The sequence below is a fragment of the Salmo trutta genome, chromosome 35 (assembly GCF_901001165.1).
Source record: "Salmo trutta chromosome 35, fSalTru1.1, whole genome shotgun sequence".
Lineage (NCBI taxonomy): Eukaryota > Metazoa > Chordata > Actinopteri > Salmoniformes > Salmonidae > Salmo > Salmo trutta.
Window position 1 is genome coordinate 17,920,023 of NC_042991.1, and position 18,091 is coordinate 17,938,113.

The 18,091-nt window shown below is 42.7% G+C and overlaps 1 protein-coding gene across 6 annotated transcripts in view; it reads right to left on the reverse strand.

Annotated features, from left to right (window-relative positions):
- Positions 1–852: 852 nt before the first annotated feature.
- The window catches only part of LOC115174761 (uncharacterized), a 47,595-nt gene continuing 30,356 nt past the window's right edge, over positions 853–18,091 (reverse strand). The window contains exons 1-15 of one of the 6 annotated variants that reach the window (XM_029733599.1): positions 11,146–11,240; positions 10,275–10,413; positions 9,964–10,019; positions 9,627–9,700; positions 9,080–9,405; positions 8,324–8,980; positions 7,973–8,097; positions 7,788–7,874; positions 7,611–7,709; positions 5,724–5,891; positions 4,890–5,084; positions 4,675–4,776; positions 2,901–2,963; positions 2,614–2,712; positions 853–2,451 (exon numbers count right to left, since the gene is read on the reverse strand). In XM_029733599.1, coding sequence (XP_029589459.1) covers positions 2,017–2,451; positions 2,614–2,712; positions 2,901–2,963; positions 4,675–4,776; positions 4,890–5,084; positions 5,724–5,891; positions 7,611–7,709; positions 7,788–7,874; positions 7,973–8,097; positions 8,324–8,980; positions 9,080–9,405; positions 9,627–9,700; positions 9,964–10,019; positions 10,275–10,386 — 2,598 coding nt within the window. In that variant the 5' untranslated portion in view covers positions 10,387–10,413; positions 11,146–11,240 and the 3' untranslated portion in view covers positions 853–2,016. Of the gene's footprint in view, positions 2,452–2,613; positions 2,713–2,900; positions 2,964–4,674; positions 4,777–4,889; positions 5,085–5,723; positions 5,892–7,610; positions 7,710–7,787; positions 7,875–7,972; positions 8,098–8,323; positions 8,981–9,079; positions 9,406–9,626; positions 9,701–9,963; positions 10,023–10,274; positions 10,414–10,586; positions 11,241–18,091 lie in introns of those variants that run through there. The other 5 variants (XM_029733600.1, XM_029733598.1, XM_029733597.1 and 2 more) reach the window with 5 other exon arrangements.

Here is an 18,091-nt window from a genome sequence, read left to right on the forward strand (position 1 = left end):
GCTGCTGACAGCAACTTTGATTAGGCCCTTATCTATGGATTTTACATGACTGGGCAGGGGCGAAGCCATGGGTGGGCCTGGGAGGATATAGGCAAACCCACTGCGGAGCCAGGCCCAGCCAATCAGAATTAGTTTTCCCCATAAAAGGGCTTTATTACAGACAGAAGTACTCCCCCCCTCCTCAAACGATCCCGCAGGTGAAGAAGCCGGGTGTGAAGATCCTGGGCTGGTGTGGTTACACGTGGTCTGCAGTTGTGAGACCAGTTGGATGTACTGTGAAATTCTCTAAAATGATGTTGGTGGTAGAGAAATGAACATTAAATTATCTGGCAACAGCTCTGTTTGACATTCCTGCAATCAGCATGCCAATTGCACACTGCCTCAAAACTTGAGACATCTGTGGCATTGTGTTGTGTGACAAAACTGCACATTTTATTGCCCCCAGCACAAGCTGCACCTGTGTAATGATCATGCAGTTTAACCAGCTTCTTGATATGTCACACCTGGTGGATGGATTATCTTGGCAAAGGAGAAATGCTCACTAACAGGGATGTAAACAAAATTGTGCACAAAATTTGAGAGAAATAAGCTTTTTGTGCACATGGAACATTTCTGGGATCTTTTGTCAGCTCATGAAACCAACACCTCACATTTTTGTTCAGTAATATATTGCCTTTCTGCATGGCTGTGAAACTCATTTCTGCCACAGGTGGAGCCCAAAGTACTGAAGTGAATAGAACCAGAGATGGTTCAGGCGGCGCATCACTTATCTTTAATTTAACACCTGCAGTTGTTGTAGAATACAGTTTGTTTACTGTGTAAGACAATGGGAAAATGAGAATGGAAAATTAGTAGAATTATGTAAATATTTTTATTTCACCTGTTGATATAGCTAACACTGCTGGTAGGTAAAAATAGCAGTACATTACAGTACTTCTAAAAAAAGGTATAACGCAGTTTTCTAATCTTGAAACAATAGTTTTACCATTAATACAAATGTACACAAATGGTGAATTGAAGTGTGTTCTCTTTCATTTGACTAACAACAGTTGGTTCATTAAACACTGAACACAACTCATCTCAAGAAGCAGTGTCTAATGCCAGACAAAACAAATTATGGCACGCTTGTCAACTTTCACAAGGTTGGGTTATGGGAATGTGCCTATGATTAGACTGAGCAGTTCATTTCAGTCAATATAAAAGTGCATGCACTTTGCCTGTTTCTGTTACAGAAATCACGGACGCAAGCAGAATCTTTGATCTGAAAGACATTGGTTGTCTTTGTAAAATTTTCTAAGCCATCAAATAGGGAAACCCAATTGTTAACAATCAATTTGTTAGGGATCATTAAAAAAATTAAGGGCAGCTTCATTATTCAAACGTAAGTAAAACAGATTCATCTATTCAAAACCTTAAACAGAAGCGCACTGACAAATCTCAACAGGAGAAGAAAAAACAAAATACAATCATACAGCAGAGGGGCACAAAGGGAGTAAATAAAATGACAAATGTATCTATTTCCATCTGGACTGTACATCCACAAACAATGCAGCGTTAACACATCACGGACAACTATAACCAACAACCACCGTATTTCAAATTCATCCTGCGTTAACATACCACAATCCATGATATAAAATGCAGACTACATTAACACCACATGCTATGGTTAAATATGCATTGTAAAGAAGAGGTCTGATAACAGTTAAGTTATAATAAGGAGTTGTATGAAATAATAAATCCATACACTAGGCACAATCTTTATCGAGGAACACAAGCCTACCGATAATAGGGGTTAAATAAAGTCTAAGTAAACATGTCAGAAAACAAAAAAGTTAGAAATCTTATTAAAATGATAAGACACATTAAAAGTTGGCTAAGATGATCTCATAGTTACAGTTGAAACACAGACTACACATCCCAGGACCAATGCAGAATGCATTTCTATCTGAACGTTCTGTAACGTTGCACCCTCTTGAACGGACCCCTGATCTGAAGTCAGGTGATCAAACTGAACTAGAGGTTGCTTCTGGGTCGCTTGGCGGCTTCAGGGTGGGTCTCGATGATACTGGGTCTCTGCAGTGCCCATTGGTCAACGTTGTGTCTCTGGCCCTCAGGCTCCTCTGTCTCTGATCCGCTGCTGGAGCTCCCACTGCTGCTACTGCTGGAATGGTCACTGCCAGTGAAGTCATAGCAGTCCTTCTCCTTCCCTCTCCCCTTCCCCCTCCTCTTCCCCTCTGCTGCCTCAGGGTTGACCTGCAGGGCCGACTCGGGCACCGCTGGTGGGGGTCCCATCTGCATGTCCTGCCAGGGCTCCAGGATGGGGGTGAAGACATGGAGGGTCTGCTGCTGGAGCTGGTCAGTGGGGTCATTCACAGTGCTGTGCACCTTGGGCTTGGTCTTCAGGACCTTATCAAACTTCTTGGACTTTGAGGTTACCACAAACCAGTCCTAAGAAAACACAGGACAAAGGAAATTAGTACAGTATGCCACCAAAAAGCACTACAACATGAATTTTTGCAGTACTTTATTCATATGGCAAAACAGTATACATTAATATGATACAGTAGGTCATCATGGAGGTTAAAAGTCTAAAACAAATACATTTCTGACCTGGGAGTGGACAGAGTTGATGTGGTACTTCACCCCACTCTCTGAGTTGAACTCTTTCTTACAGATCAGGCATTTGTATTTCCCTGCTTCAAAGTCCCCCTGCATAATGAGAGAAAAGATTCGCTTGAATTAGATGCTTAATAATGAATTCAATTCCTGTGCATACATCAGATTTTTATGCTGAAGAATTGACTCAGTTTCAGCTGAATTACTTTCCGTCTTCTGGATACGTTGCAGTACTTGGAAGTGAAAGACAGCAGAACAGTGAGAGTAAATCTATTCCATACCCTTCCACAGAGCCCAAGGTGAGCCTTTAATCCAGACACACTGGTGTAGACCGAGCCGCAGCCCTGAGGGAAACCAGAAAGTTTACTAGTCACATTATACAGTGGGGGAAAAAAGTATTTGATCCCCTGCTGATTTTGTACGTTTGCCCACTGACAAAGAAAGGATCAGTCTATAATTTTAATGGTAGGTTTATTTGAACAGTGAGAGACAGAATAACAACAAAAATATCCAGAAAAACGCATGTCAGAAATGTTATAAATTGACTTGCATTTTAATGATGGAAATAAGTATTTGACCCCCTCTCAATCAGAAAGATTTCTGGCTCCCAGGTGTCTTTTATACAGGTAACGAGCTGAGATTAGGAGCACACTCTTAAAGGGAGTGCTCCTATATGCAGCTTGTTACCTGTAAAAAAGACACCTGTCCACAGAAGCAATCAATCAATCAGATTCCAAACTCTCCACCATGGCCAAGACCAAAGAGCTCTCCAAGGATGTCAGGGACAAGATTGTAGACCTACACAAGGCTGGAATGGGCTACAAGACCATCGCCAAGCAGCTTGGTGAGAAGGTGACAACAGTTGCTGCGATTATTCGCAAATGGAAGAAACACAAAAGAACTGTCAATATCCCTCGGCCTGGGGCTCCATGCAAGATCTCACCTCGTGGAGTTGCAATGATCATGAGAACGGTGAGGAATCAGCCCAGAACTACACGGGAGGATCTTGTTAATGATCTCAAGGCAGCTGGGACCAGTCACCAAGAAAACAATTGGTAACACACTACGCCGTGAAGGACTGAAATCCTGCAGCGCCCGCAAGGTCCCCCTGCTCAAGAAAACATATACATGTCCATCTGAAGTTTGCCAATGAACATCTGAATGACTCAGAGGACAACTGGGTGAAAGTGTTGTGGTCAGATGAGACCAAAATGGAGCTCTTTGACATCAACTCAACTTGCCGTGTTTGGAGGAGGAGGAATGCTGCCTATGACCCCAAGAACACCATCTCCACCGTCAAACATGGAGGTGGAAACACTATGCTTTGGGGGTGTTTTTCTGCTAAGGGGACAGGACAACTTCACCGCATCAAAGGGACGATGGACGGGGCCATGGTACCGTCAAATCTTAGGTGAGAACCTCCTTCCTTCAGCCAGGGCATTGAAAATGGGTCGTGGATGGGTATTCCAGCATGACAATGACCCAAAACACACGGCCAAGGCAACAAAGGAGTGGCTCAAGAAGAAGCACATTAAGGTCCTGGAGTGGCCTAGCCAGTCTCCAGAACTTAATCCCATAGAAAATCTGTGGAAGGAGCTGAAGGTTCGAGTTGCCAAACGTCAGCCTCGAAACCTTAATGACTTGGAGAAGATCTGCGAAGAGGAGTGGGACAAAATCCCTCCTGAGATGTGCGCAAACCTGGTGGCCAACTACAAGAAACGTCTGACCTCTGTGATTGCCAACAAGGGTTTTGCCACCAAGTACTAAGTCATGTTTTGCAGAGGGGTCAAATACTCATTTTCCTCATTAAAATGCAAATCATTTCATAACATTTTTGAAATGCGTTTTTCTGGATTTTTTTGTCTCTCACTGTTCAAATAAACCTACTATTAAAATTATAGACTGATCATTTCTTTGTAAGTGGGCAAACGTACAAAATCAGCAGGGGATCAAATACTTCTCCCCCCCAATGTAACACAAGTATAGTACAGTGAACAACATCTCAACTATACGCAATATGGGATAAAAGATCATTTAAAAAACGATGGGTCGTACCAGGTTTGGGCACTGCACTTTTTTTTGCAGCTTCACTTCGTTTTTCCACTTCCGAAGGACCTCCTGACTGAAGGCAGGCAGCCCTGGGCGGGCATATCTCAGCTGTGGAACCCATCAGAAAAATAATGATTAATCTGGAGGTCAACGTATCCACAGGAACAGATACAGTACATGAGCACAGATCTAGGACCATCTTAGTGTTGAAGTGTCCTCACCTTCTTATCGTCTGGGACAAGGTCTCCGATGACCTTCCTCTTGGGCCACTCCTTGGCCAGCTCATCGTTAGCAATCTCCTGTAGGTGGAAAAAGGCCACCTGGGCTGACATGCGTTTGACCCGGCCGCTGGGTGTCCTCTCAGGGTTGGGCTCTCTCTGGACCTTCACCTCCTCCTCCTCTGCATTCTGAGGCACCTGTGGGGGAGAGGGAGACAGCTGTCTATCATCTCCCGTTCAAGAGAAGCTCAAGTAATTTAGACAGGAGGAGAAATTAGCTTCACCAATTGAAAAAAGAGACCAAGGAATGGGGTGCTCTAGGAAATTGAGTGGGTGGATATACTCAGAAATATTTGTGACATTGAAGTTGCCAGAATGTAACTGCTACAGATTGTGAGCACAATGGCATGTTGTGCGATGGAATGTCACCCAGTGAATTATAACCTTGAAAGACTGTCTTATTAGTTAGTGGACAAGTGTATAGTGTAAAACAGGATTCCCAAACTGGTAGCTCCCAGGACGAATTTGGCGCACGGGTGGTTTTATTTGACCCCACCAAGTTCTGGATTGTTGGACATAAAACTCTGTAAAAACACCAGGAAATCAGCTCCAATTGATTATAATTTTGGAAATCTGTTCCCAAGAATTCCCACGCAAAATAGAGAGATGTGATCATATACAAACGTAAGCAAGGTTTAAAATGATTGTTTTATTCAAATATTATATCTGTTTCTGATTATTGCGGTCTACAAATGATTTGCAATTTTGTCCCCCCCCCCACCCCTCAATCTAGTTGAAGATCCCTGCTGTAAAGGCAGTGCAATATAGCGAACTCACTGGTGCGTGCTCCGACTTGAGGTGGTACTCCAGGCCTGCCTTGGACTTGTAGACCTTGCCACAGTGTTGGCAGTTGAGAAGCAGCTTCTCCAGCTCAGACTCCTTTTTCCCACATTTCTTCATGTGGTACAGGTAACCCATGATGCTGGTGAAACTACCAGTGCAGCCCTGTAATGTAACACAGTCCTTTAGAGTGAAACACATCTATAGTTCCCATGTACCAACGATGCAGACTATGAAATCATAGACCTACAGCACCAGTCAAAGGTTTGGACACACCTACTCATTCCAGGGTTCTTCTTTATTTTCACTATTTTCTACATTGTAGAATAAAAGTGAAGACATCAAAACTATGAAATAACACATATGGAATCATGTGACAACCAAAAAAAAAGCGTCAAATCAAAATATATGTTATATATTGGATTCTTCAAAGTAGCCACACTTTGCTTTGATGACAGCTTTGCACACACTTGGCATTCTCTAAACCAGATTCATGAGGAAGTCACCTGGAATGCATTTCAATTAAAACAGGTGTGCCGTGTTAAAACGTTAAATTAATGCGTTTGTGCCAATCAAATGTGTTGTGACAAGGTAGGGGTTGTATACAGAAGATAACCCTATTTTGGTAAAAGACCAAGTCCATATTATGGCAATAAGCAAAGAGAAACGACAGTCCATCATTACTTTAAGAAATAAAGGTCAGTCAATGTGGAAAAGTGCAGTCGCAAAAACCATCAAGCGCTATAATGAAACTGGCTCTCACGAGGACCGCCACAGGAAAGGAAGACCCAGAGTTACCTCTGATGCAGAGGATAAGTTCAGTAGAGTTACAAGCCTCAGAAATTGCAGTCCAAATAAATGCATCACAGAGTTCAAGTAACAGACACATCTCAACATCAACTGTTCAGAGGATACTGCGTAAATCAGGCTTTCATGGTCGAATTGCTGCGTAGAAACCACCACTAAAGGACACCAATAAGAAGAAGACTTGCTTGGGCCAAGAAACACGAGCAATGGACATTAGACTGGCAGAAATCTGTCCTTTGGTCTGACGAGTACAAATTTTAGATTTTTGGTTACAACCGGCGTGTCTTTGTGAGACGCAGAGTAGGTGAACGGATGATCTCCGCATGTGTGGTTCCCACCATGAAGCATGGAGGAGGAGGTGTGACGGTGCTTTGCTGATGACACTATCTGTGATTTATTTAGAATTTAAGGCACACTTAAGCAGCATGGCTACCACAGCCTTCTGCAGTGATATGCCATCACATCTGGTTTGCGCTTAGTGGGACTATCATTTGTTTTTCAACAGGACAATGACCAAACACACCTCCAGGCTGTGTAAGGGCTATTTGACCAAGGAGAGTGATGGGAGTGCCGCATCTGATGACCTGGCCTCCAGAATCACCCGACCTCAACCAAATTGAGATGGTTAGGGATGAGTTGGACCGCAGAGTGAAGGAAAAGTAGCCAACAAGTGCTCAGTATATGTGGGAACTCCTTCAAGATTGTTGGAAAAGCATTCCAGGTGAAGCTGATCGAGAGAATGCCAAGAGAGTGCAAAGCTGTCATCGAGGCAAAGGGTGGCTACTTTGAAGAATCTAAAATAGAAAATATATTTGTTTAACACTTTAGGTTACTAAATGATTCCATATGTGTTATTACATAGTTTTGATGTCTTCACTATTATTCTACAATGTAGAAAATAGTAAAGATAAAGAAGAACCCTGGAATGAGTAGGTGTATCCAAACTCTTGACTGGTACTGTATGTCAGAACATTGTTAATGTGAGAGGCAACCAGAATGCCTAGGGAGACTACCAACAATGGTTAATGTGACATCTGTACTGGAATTTCAGATACAGACGCCATCAAGGAATCATACCTCTTTTGAGCATTTTAATTTGCCCATCCTTTTCAGCACCTTCCTCAATTTTTCCTTCATGGACTGGTCATCCAGGCCATTTATGTCATCTGGTGAGGGCTGGAAAAACAAGATAGTTAACACCAACGTCAACATGAAACACACCAAAACCAGCGTCAGATGGGAGAATGGCCTTACCAGGTTATTGTGGTCTGCCATGATGTGGTACTTCATTCCCGTGGAAGACTTCAGTTGTTTCCCGCATTGCTGACACGTGAAGGGATTCTACAAAGAACACATTAGTTTTGTTTTTGAGATTCAGTTGAACCAAGTGCAAGTGCAACATGGGAGGCTATTATTGTGAGTACAGCACAGACACACACCAATCGGCAGCTCTCCATATGTTTCTTTAGTCCATCCACAGTCTTCCTGCTCACACTTTTACACTTGGGGCACGTGACTCGCCCTTTGCCCAGGATCATCAGCTGCCACCTCTCTTCTTGACTTCCTGTTCCACACAGGAAGTGGAGTTTTTTATTATTGTACAAGTCGAATAAGGAACAATACCTACCATTACAATGTAATTACCCAAGTATTACGTAATATTGTTAATACAACATGGTTACTAAAGTAATTACAGTGTTATTACACAGGTATAGGATGAACTAATGTAAAGTGTTGCCAGGGATTGAATCTATGGTGATATTTTGTTTGCTAATCCTTTGTTCTCTCACCTGGGGGGTAGACTGGGGGTTCCTTCTTGGTTGTGAAGGTGAAGACTTTAGATTTCTCTTCCTCGGTAGGCTCTGCTGGGTGACTGTGACTGCTCTGGATAGTTACACCTCCAATAGAGTGACTTCTATGAACATGTCCACCTACAACAGAGTAACTGCTCTGGACAAGTTCACCTCCAATAGGGTAACTGCTCTGGAGATGTCCACATCCAATAGAGTGATTGCACTGGACATGTCCACCTCCAACCAAGTGACCGCTGTCGACATGGCTATGGACATGCCGACCTCCAACCGAGTGACCGCTGTCAACATGGCTATGGGCATGTCCACCTCCTACCAAGTGACCGCTGTCGACATGGCTATGGACATGCCGACCTCCAACCGAGTGACCGCTGTCAACATGGCTATGGGCATGTCCACCTCCTACCAAGTGAACGCTGTCAAAATGGCTATGGACATGTCCACCTCCTACCAAGTGACCGCTGTCGACATGGCTATGGACATGTCCACCTCCTACCAAGTGACTGCTGTCAAAATGGCTATGGGCATGTCCACCTCCTACCAAGTGACCGCTGTAGACATTGCTATGCCCACCTCCCACTGAGTGACCGCTATGGACATGGCTATGAACATGCCCACCTCCAACAGGAACTGGAACTGCATCAAAGGAAACATTCAACATTAACTAAAACTTGAATACCTGTTTATAAGAGAAAGGGTCAGAAAACAAGAAAGTGATGGTTGCAACATAACTACCTGACTGTCTCACTTCTTGGGAGAAATTTGTAACAGAAGGTGTGCTGTTGTTGTCCACCTCCACTCTCCGTATTTTCTTAATCGCAAAATCGGAGGGCAGGTGTGGTTCCTGACCCCGGCCCTGGGCTCTGCCTGTGTCTGGGGCCTGGTTGGGCCAGCAGTCTTTAGCCACCAGCCTGTGAGGCAGTCTGGCAGAGGGTGGTGGAGGAGGAGGAAGCTCACCGTTGGCTACAGCCAGGCTGGAAGACACCACGGAGCAGCAGGACGTCTCGCTGGTTGAATCCTCCACACCAGAACCCAGAGAGACATTCTGCAGATCCTCATACCTAGACAGTGACACACAGCACCAAACTCACATGGCAACAACTACTCTGGTCAGCTTATGCACAGAGAAAACTCTGCACAAGCACAGACTATTTCCCAGATCAAATGCCTCTATCACCTATACACTTTGAACTTGTGGAGATCTGAGAATATTGGATGGGAAGGAGTCAGTGACGGGAAGGAAAATATACAGAAATGGGCAATTAAAATAAAGGAAACTCACAGTGGGCCCATTGACCTTTTTCTGCCATATGATCTTTTCATCTTTTGGGTCGCCTGGGCATGGGGGTCATCATTCTATAATATTCAAGTACAGAATTGTAAAGCAGAGATCCAGTGTCCTACAGGACCTTACAGGGTTTATTGTGAACACTGCACTAAGGACCATCATATGTTGATGTAGAAGTTCTTAATGCTAAATCACTTCTAGATCATCATGATGGTTGTTATTTTAGTTTTCATGTTGAGGACTGGAATAGTGCACCCATGCTTTGGTAGGAACACTCATAATGGCCAAGTAGAACTGAAAGAAAAGACTGTTACTGTGTATTTATTCTTACCTTAGGTGGAACACCAATCATGCTCATCACACTCATATCTGGCATCTTCTGGATAACTGTTGGATTATGGTCACATTTTCATTAGTTCATCTCGTTCCTTACAAAACACTAGTGAAGGAGCGTTTCCAAGACATTCTGCATGGAATACGTAAATGGAGACTCCACAGACAATAATAATGATGATTCAAGACATCTGCAATTGCAACTGGCCAGAGACAAATCTGGACATAATGTAATTTATCAATACTCTAAAGTTTGCTCAGTAAACTGACAATTTGTCAATCATCTAGTGACAGTTTAGTGACATTTACCTGGTAGTGGAACACCACTTTTTTGTTTTGGCTGTGAAGCCTTCCTCTTCCTTGGCACATATGATGGTGACATGCTTCCTTGTGTGTGATGATGAAGTTGATGATGATCCATGACTGCAGTTGACCTGACCGATCAGTACTGCAACATATAACACAACACCAGGCCTGAATTATTCTATGACATAGTCCATCAATAGACATCATCACTATCACATAATTGATAAAAGGGCTTTAATATTATTTAGTCTGGGGAACATCTATTCTGTTAGTAATTTGATGTCCACATTAAGAAGAATCACGTGGCATACCAACCCTTATATGAACACAGGATTAGCCCGCGTGTGAATACAAAGGTAGGCCTAATATGAAGTCCTTGGTTCTGTTTTGTTCAGTGCAGCAGTGTACCTTACTCGAGCAGTGTAGCAGTAGCAGTGTTTCTAGAGCCACAGCCACCATCATTTTCCACGAATAGTCACACGAAAAAGGGGAACGCTTGCTTTGCAGTGACGTTGCAGCAAATCTACACTCTGGATGCTGATATAATGTAACCTTTCTAACCGTGCACTACATGCGCTCAAACAACTTGGCTACAGTGTAGCCACCTACTGATTTAATTGTTTGATACACTTAACGTTACATTGTGAAACGTCTATCCGTACCGCACACTCCTTAGCAAGGTTAGCTGCCATTCCTTCCTGTTTAAGTCCCCCTCTGTCATTTCCCCCCGACAACGATCCGCCTAACCACTCGTTGGATTCGGCTATTTGAATAGAAAGACCATCAAATGGCTATGCTGAAATTTTCAAGAGGATATCTAATTAAAAATAATGCTCCGACAAACCGTATAGTATCAACTCTCCATATTGCATACCCTCTTTGAGATTACTTCATTCCCGAAACGCCCTCTTAGTGGAGACAACAAATGAGATTCCCATCTCATTCACCACGACTGTAAAGGGGGCGGTTACTTACAGCCATCCAGTACGAACAGGTTTTGTTGAGCGGAACGCTAAACAGATTCCAGATCAGTTATGTCTTCATATTGCCTTACGATGGCTCCGCCTCCTAGTAGTATTCTAGCTCATCCAGACATAGCAGCTGGATGTAGGAAAAAAAATAGGAAAACTAAAATGTGTTTTTTGGTCTTAATTTAAGGTTAGGGTTAGGCATAAGGTTAGCAGTGTGGTCAAGGTTAGGTTTAAAGTTAGGGTTAGGTTTAAAATCACATTTTAAGAAGATTATAGAAATAGGCGGGGTTTATGACTTTGTGGCTGTGGTAACTATTGACGACCTTATAGGTGAGACTGGTGCAGACAGACTTCTGGTGCCTACTGTGCTTTATATTGTGTAAAATGGATTGTCTTGTATATATTAGGGATTGTTGCATATATTAGATAGATGGGTGGGAGACTCTGTGTAGCTTATCTCAGAGGGGTCAGTCATAGTCAGAATGAAAGTGAAAAAAGATTTGAAACAGTTACGCTGTTGCAACACTGATGTTGTGTGATACAGTAAGATAATATATGTATTTTATTGTCTGTTACATGACTAACACATATTTTTTTCTCTGTTCACTCCCCTAACAGATCTCCAATGGAATGCAGAGGTAATTATTTTAATAGGACACATGTTTTAAATAATGTTTAAGTAATGTTTAAGGTCAGATCTTAGGTTAGGCTAATAGCTGTCTGGGCCGTGATCTAAACCAAAACATTGCTACTTTTAGTTTTAGAGTCTATACTTGACTTTTCTCTTTTTTATCAATTATTAAACAGAGGTGCCAAGGTTGATGAAGTACTACACCATCACCACTGGCAATACTATGGATTCTCATATCCAGTTTATGAGACAACTTGGAGGAGGCTTCACTGAAGTGATGTCACCAGAGCAGAGTGATGTCATCATGGCTTTCTGACCCATCGTCTCTCGTGCTGGTACTGATATTGAGGCAGCACTGCAGCAGATTCCAGGTAGCCAACCCCCAAGGTATCCTCCAAAACTATATTACTGTCTCTTCTATCTATTATATCTCCATATCAGAGTTGATGTAGATAGAACATGAGTGAGCGCGAGAGTGGGGTGACCTGGGGAGTTCTGAGGTACCGGAACGCATAAAAAAAACACCTTTATAATAAAGCATTGCATGCATGTCTTCCCATTTCCGTAGTGATATAGAGCAGTAGAGCAGAGGCACTTACAGAAGTTGCACATATAGAGACCAATTTAGTAGCCTTGCATCCGAGAAAAATGTGGCCTTTTATAAATGCATTTCATGCAATTCTGTGTGGCCTTTTATAAATGCATTTCATGCAATTCATTTTACATGACTGGAGATTTTGGCAGAATATTTTTTAATACCGCACAAATTATCGAAATGGCAGGCTACTTTGACACTGACAAACTGATAATCTGAGACCAATAAAAAAACGACCTTGTCTTGAATCCATCAATAGCCTAGGTTTTTGTGTGTGGAGACTCAAAATGCAGGCTACAATATGAGGATGAAATTATAGTCCTAAAAATCCTTACTCACCCAATGATGTACAGTTTACTTACTGGAGATGGCCAATGATGTACAGTTTACTTACTGGAGATGGCCAATGCATTCATTCCAAAAGCCTATCCTCTTTTGTAAAACAATATTTTGAAGTGGATCAAATATTTTGTTCTCCTACAGCAGATGGATAAGTCTTCTCTTTTCAGCAGGAACAATTTGCTTTACAACCTGTGTTTTCCCTAAATTGTATTTGAAATGTTGCTAAAGGCCTGTTTTGTCTGCATGCTGTTTTTTCACTGATAGATTTGCCGCGAGTTCCCGACTGTAGGCTATTCCTTGTTATTGGGCTACAATCCACAGCTAGACTATTAAAAAAAAATGATCCTCCGTGGCTAAATTATAGGTCTTCTCCTGGTGTAGTAGGCTATTCTGAATGATTTCATTCATTTCTGATTAGACAGCAGTAATTCTATAACTTTGTCAAATGTATTTAAATTCATCAGTGGTGCTGCAGTTCCTTCAGAACCCTTCGCGCGGCTATTGTTCTATAAGGAAATAAATGATAAAGTGCAACGCTGGAGAGATGAGAGTTGTAGGCTCATGTCTATCAGAGCAGAGAGTGAGATAGATCATAGAAAGTGAATCTCATTATAGTTATGTGAGATACTGGCTCGCTTTTCACACAGCCACAGCCACACATTGGTCTCAAACATATATAGGTTACAATGTTGAGCAAACCATAAACCCGGGCCGGCTCAACCCAAATCAGCTCTTAAAATATTAGGCCCAGGGAAGCAGATTCGCAGCACTGCTGCACATTCCTGGTAATCTAGTCAGGGCAGGGTCAATCCATCCAAAATGAATGGAAAAATAGTCATACAAAATAAAATGGTAATGAGGTTAAGTGTATTTTCTTTTCCTTTTGACAGCTGATAAACCTGTCATTCTGGTAGTACTGCATCAGACCTTCAACCCAGACTACACTGTACCTGACAGCAGCAGACTAGTGACCAGAGGTGATGTAATACTCACAGTGGACTGTCTCTTCCATGAGAGACAGGGACTATTGGAGTGTCATCACAATGAAGCAACAGTCACAGAGATTTTGAAGAAGCTCAGTAAACATCCTAAGATATTAATTCATCACCAACATTTTGAATTTCACTCTGCTAATTATGTACTATGAGAGCTAAAGATAATGTTTTAATCTTTCTTTTACAGACTGAATCTGGATCTGTTTGTATGGGTCTGCTCAGGGTATGGAAAAACATTGCAAATGACTGTCACGCCCTGACCTTAGAGATCCCTTTTATTCTCTATTTGGTTAGGTCAGAGTGTGACTAGGGTGGGAAATCTATGTTTTCTATTTCTTTGTTGGCCGGGTATGGTTCTCAATCAGAGGCAGCTGTCCATCGTTGTCTCTGATTGGGGATCATACTTAGGCAGCCTTTTTTCCCACCTTAGTTTGTGGGATCTTGTTTTTGGTACTGTGCTGTATTGCCCTACTGAACGTTACATTTTTGTTTGTATTTGTTTTGTTTTCGGTGTTCATTTAATAAATTAAAATGTATGCCTACCACGCTGCACCTTGGTCCGATCCTTCCATCAACGAGCGTAACAATGACAAAATACATCAGCAATGTTCTGCATTATACCCTCTCAAGCAACTTTCATATTGGGATTTCTTTTTAAGCAGGGCCTATCTTTATTTTCATGATTTCTTCAGCTTTTGTATTGTTGGTCAAAGTCCCATTCAGAGGTCTACTTGTTACTAGTAGTAAATATACAGTACAACATCCATACTATTCTGAAGGTTCTGAAGCCAATGTGTCATTCTGATTGTTTTAATTTCCAGATGGTGTGTTCCTGTATCCTTGGTTGCATCTGGGCAGTCAGGCGTTGTAAGTCCATCATTAATTAAAACTAAATTCTACAACATTACAATATTTACAGCTGCTTATATACAGTGCATTCGGACAGTTTTCAGACCCCTTGACTTTTTCCAGATTTTGTTATGTTACAGCCTTATTCTAAATTGGATTAAATATACTGCTCAAACACTTAAACAACACATCCTAGATCTGAATGAAAGAAATAATCATAGTTGAATGTGCTGACAACAAAATCACACAAAAATAATCAATGGAAATCCAATTTATCAACCCATGGAGGTCTGGATTTGGAGTCACACTCAAAATTAAAGTGGAAAACCACACTACAGGCGGATCCAACTTTGATGTAATGTCCTTAAAACAAGTCAAAATGAGGCTCAGTAGTGTGTGTGGCCTCCATGTGCCTGTATGACCTCCCTACAATGCCTGGGCATGCTCCTGATGAGGTGGCGGAGGGTCTCCTGAGGGATCTCCTCCCAGACCTGGACTAAAGCATCCACCAACTCCTGGACAGTCTGTGGTGCAACGTGGCGTTGGTGGATGGAGCGAGACATGATGTCCCAGATGTGCTCAATTGGATTCAGGTCTGGGGAACGGGCGGGCCAGTCCATAGCATCAATGCCTTCCTCTTGCAGGAACTGCTGACACACTCCAGCCACATGAGGTCTAGCATTGTCTTGCATTAGGAGGAACCCAGGGCCAACCGCACCAGCATATGGTCTCACAAGGGGTCTGAGGATCTCATCTCGGTACCTAATGGCAGTCAGGCTACGTCTGGCAAGCACATGGAGTTGTTGCTGGGTTGTTGCCCTCCTACGTTCTCCTCCACGTCTCCTGATGTACTGGCCTGTCTCCTGGTAGCGCCTCCATGCTCTGGACACTACGCTGACAGACACAGCAAGCCTTCTTGCCACAGCTCGCATTGATATGCCATCCTGGATGAGCTGCACTACCTGAGCCACTTGTGTGGGTTGTAGACTCCGTCTCATGCTACCACTAGAGTGAAAGCACCGCCAGCATTCAAAAGTGACCAAAACATCAGCCAGGAAGCATAGGAACTGAGAAGTGGTCTGTGGTCACCACCTGCAGAACCACTCCTTTATTGGGGGTGTCTTGCTAATTGCCTATAATTTCCACCTGTTGTCTATTCCATTTGCACAACAGCATGTGACATTTATTGTCAATCAGTGTTGCTTCCTAAGTGGACATTTTGATTTCACAGAAGTGTGATTGACTTGGAGTTACATTGTGTTGTTTAAGTGTTCCCTGTATTTTTTTGAGCAGTGTAATTTCCCCCCTAATCAATCTACACACAATACCCCATAATGACAAAGCAAAAACAGGTTAAATAAAAAAAACATAAATATCCCATTTACATAAGTATTCAAGTGAACTCAGTACTTTGTTGAAGCACCTTTGGCAGCGATTACAGCCGAGAGTCTTTTTGGGTATGACGCTACAAGTTTGGCACACCTGTATTTGGGGAGTTTCTCCCATTTTTCTCTGCAGATCCTCTCAAGCTCTGTCAGGTTGGATGGGGAGCGTTGCGGCACAGCTGTTTTCAGGTCCCTCCAGAGATGTTCGATCGGGTTCAAGTCCGGACTTTGGCTCGGCCACTCAAGGACATTCAAGGACTTGTCCCGAAGCAACTCCTGTGTTGTCTTAGCTTTGTGCTTAGGGTCATTGTCCTGTTGGAAGGTGAACCTTTGCCCCAGTCTGAGGTCCTGAGTGCTCTGGAGCAAGTTTTCATCAAGGATCTCTCTGTACTTTGCGCCGTTCATCTTTCCCTCGATCCTGACTAGTCTCCCAGTCCCTGCCGCTGAAAAACATCCCCACATCATGATGGTGCCAGGTTTCCTCCAGACATGACTCTTAGCATTCAGGCCAAAGAGTTCAATCTTGGTTTCATCAGACCAGAGAATCTGTTTCTCATGGTCTGAGAGTCTTCAGGTGCCTTTTGGCAAACTCCAAGCAGGCTGTCAAATGCCCTTTATTGAAGAGTGGCTTCCGTCTGGCCCCTCTACCATAAAGACCTGATTGGTGGTTGTGCTTCTGGAAGGTTCTCCCATCTCCACAGAGGAACTCTGGAGATCATCAGGTTCTTAGTCACCTCCCTGACCAAGGCTCATCTCCCACAATTACTCAGTATGGCCAGGCGGCCAGCTCTAGGAATAGCCTTGGTGGTTCCAAACTTCTTCCATTTAAGAATGATGGAGGCCACTGTGTTCTTGGGGACCTTCAATGCTGCAGACATTTTTTCGTACCCTTCCCCAGATCTGTGCCTTGACACAATCCTGTCTCTGAGCTCTACGGACAATTTCTTCAACCTCATGGCTTGTTTTTTGCTCTGACATGGGCTGTCAACTGTGGGACCTTGTAGAGACAGGTGTGTGCCTTTCCAAATCATATCCAATCAATTCAATTTACTACAGGTGAACTCCAATCAAATTGAAGAAACATTTCAAGCTCACCTGAGTTTATATTTAGTAGTGAGTGTAAATGCTAAGTGGATGCTTCACATTTATACATCTGGTGAAATATCTGTCTCATTGTTCTATATCTGGTATTAGTTTAAGATGGCATGATGCTCATGTAATATTCTAGGCCTAATCTGATTGTATATTTTCTATTGTTTCTAGCAAGAAAACAATGAGGATGATTCTGCTTTGACTGCCCTTGTTTTAAATATTAAAGTCATTGAATTTCAGTTGCTGAATAAGTGTGAGTCATTGATGAAGCACAAATAGCCATCATTACACTTTAATAAGAACATGAACCTGTGTTGGGGTAGGAGTGATGCTGTGTTGTTAACCAAGTGGGAAGGTGGTATTTACCAGTTGTGAAGTCATAAATACCAGTTGGATGCACTTCTAGAGAAACGCAGTTAGGCCAATGGCCAACAATCTGCGTCAACCATAAACTAAAACTACAGCTATCCAGTATTTGATCCCCTGCTGATTTTGTATGTTTGCCCACTGACAAAGAAATTATCAGTCTTTAATTTTAATGGTAGGTATATTTGAACAGTGAGAGACAGAATAACAACAAAAAAATACAGAAAAATGCATGTCAAAATGTTAAATGGATTTGCATTTTAATGAGGGAAATAAGTATTTGACCCCCTCTAAATCAGAAAGATTTCTGGCTCCCAGGTGTCTTTTATACAGGTAACGAGCTGAGATTAGGAGCACACTCTTAAAGGGAGTGCTCCTAATCTCAGCTTGCTACCTGTATAAAAGACACCTGTCCACAGAAGCAATCAATCAATCAATCAGATTCCAAACTCTCCACCATGGCCAAGACCAAAGAGCTCTCCAAGGATGTCAGGGACAAGATTGTAGACCTACACAAGGCTGGAATGGGCTACAAGACCATCGCCAAGCAGCTTGGTGAGAAGGTGACAACAGTTGGTGCGATTATTCGCAAAT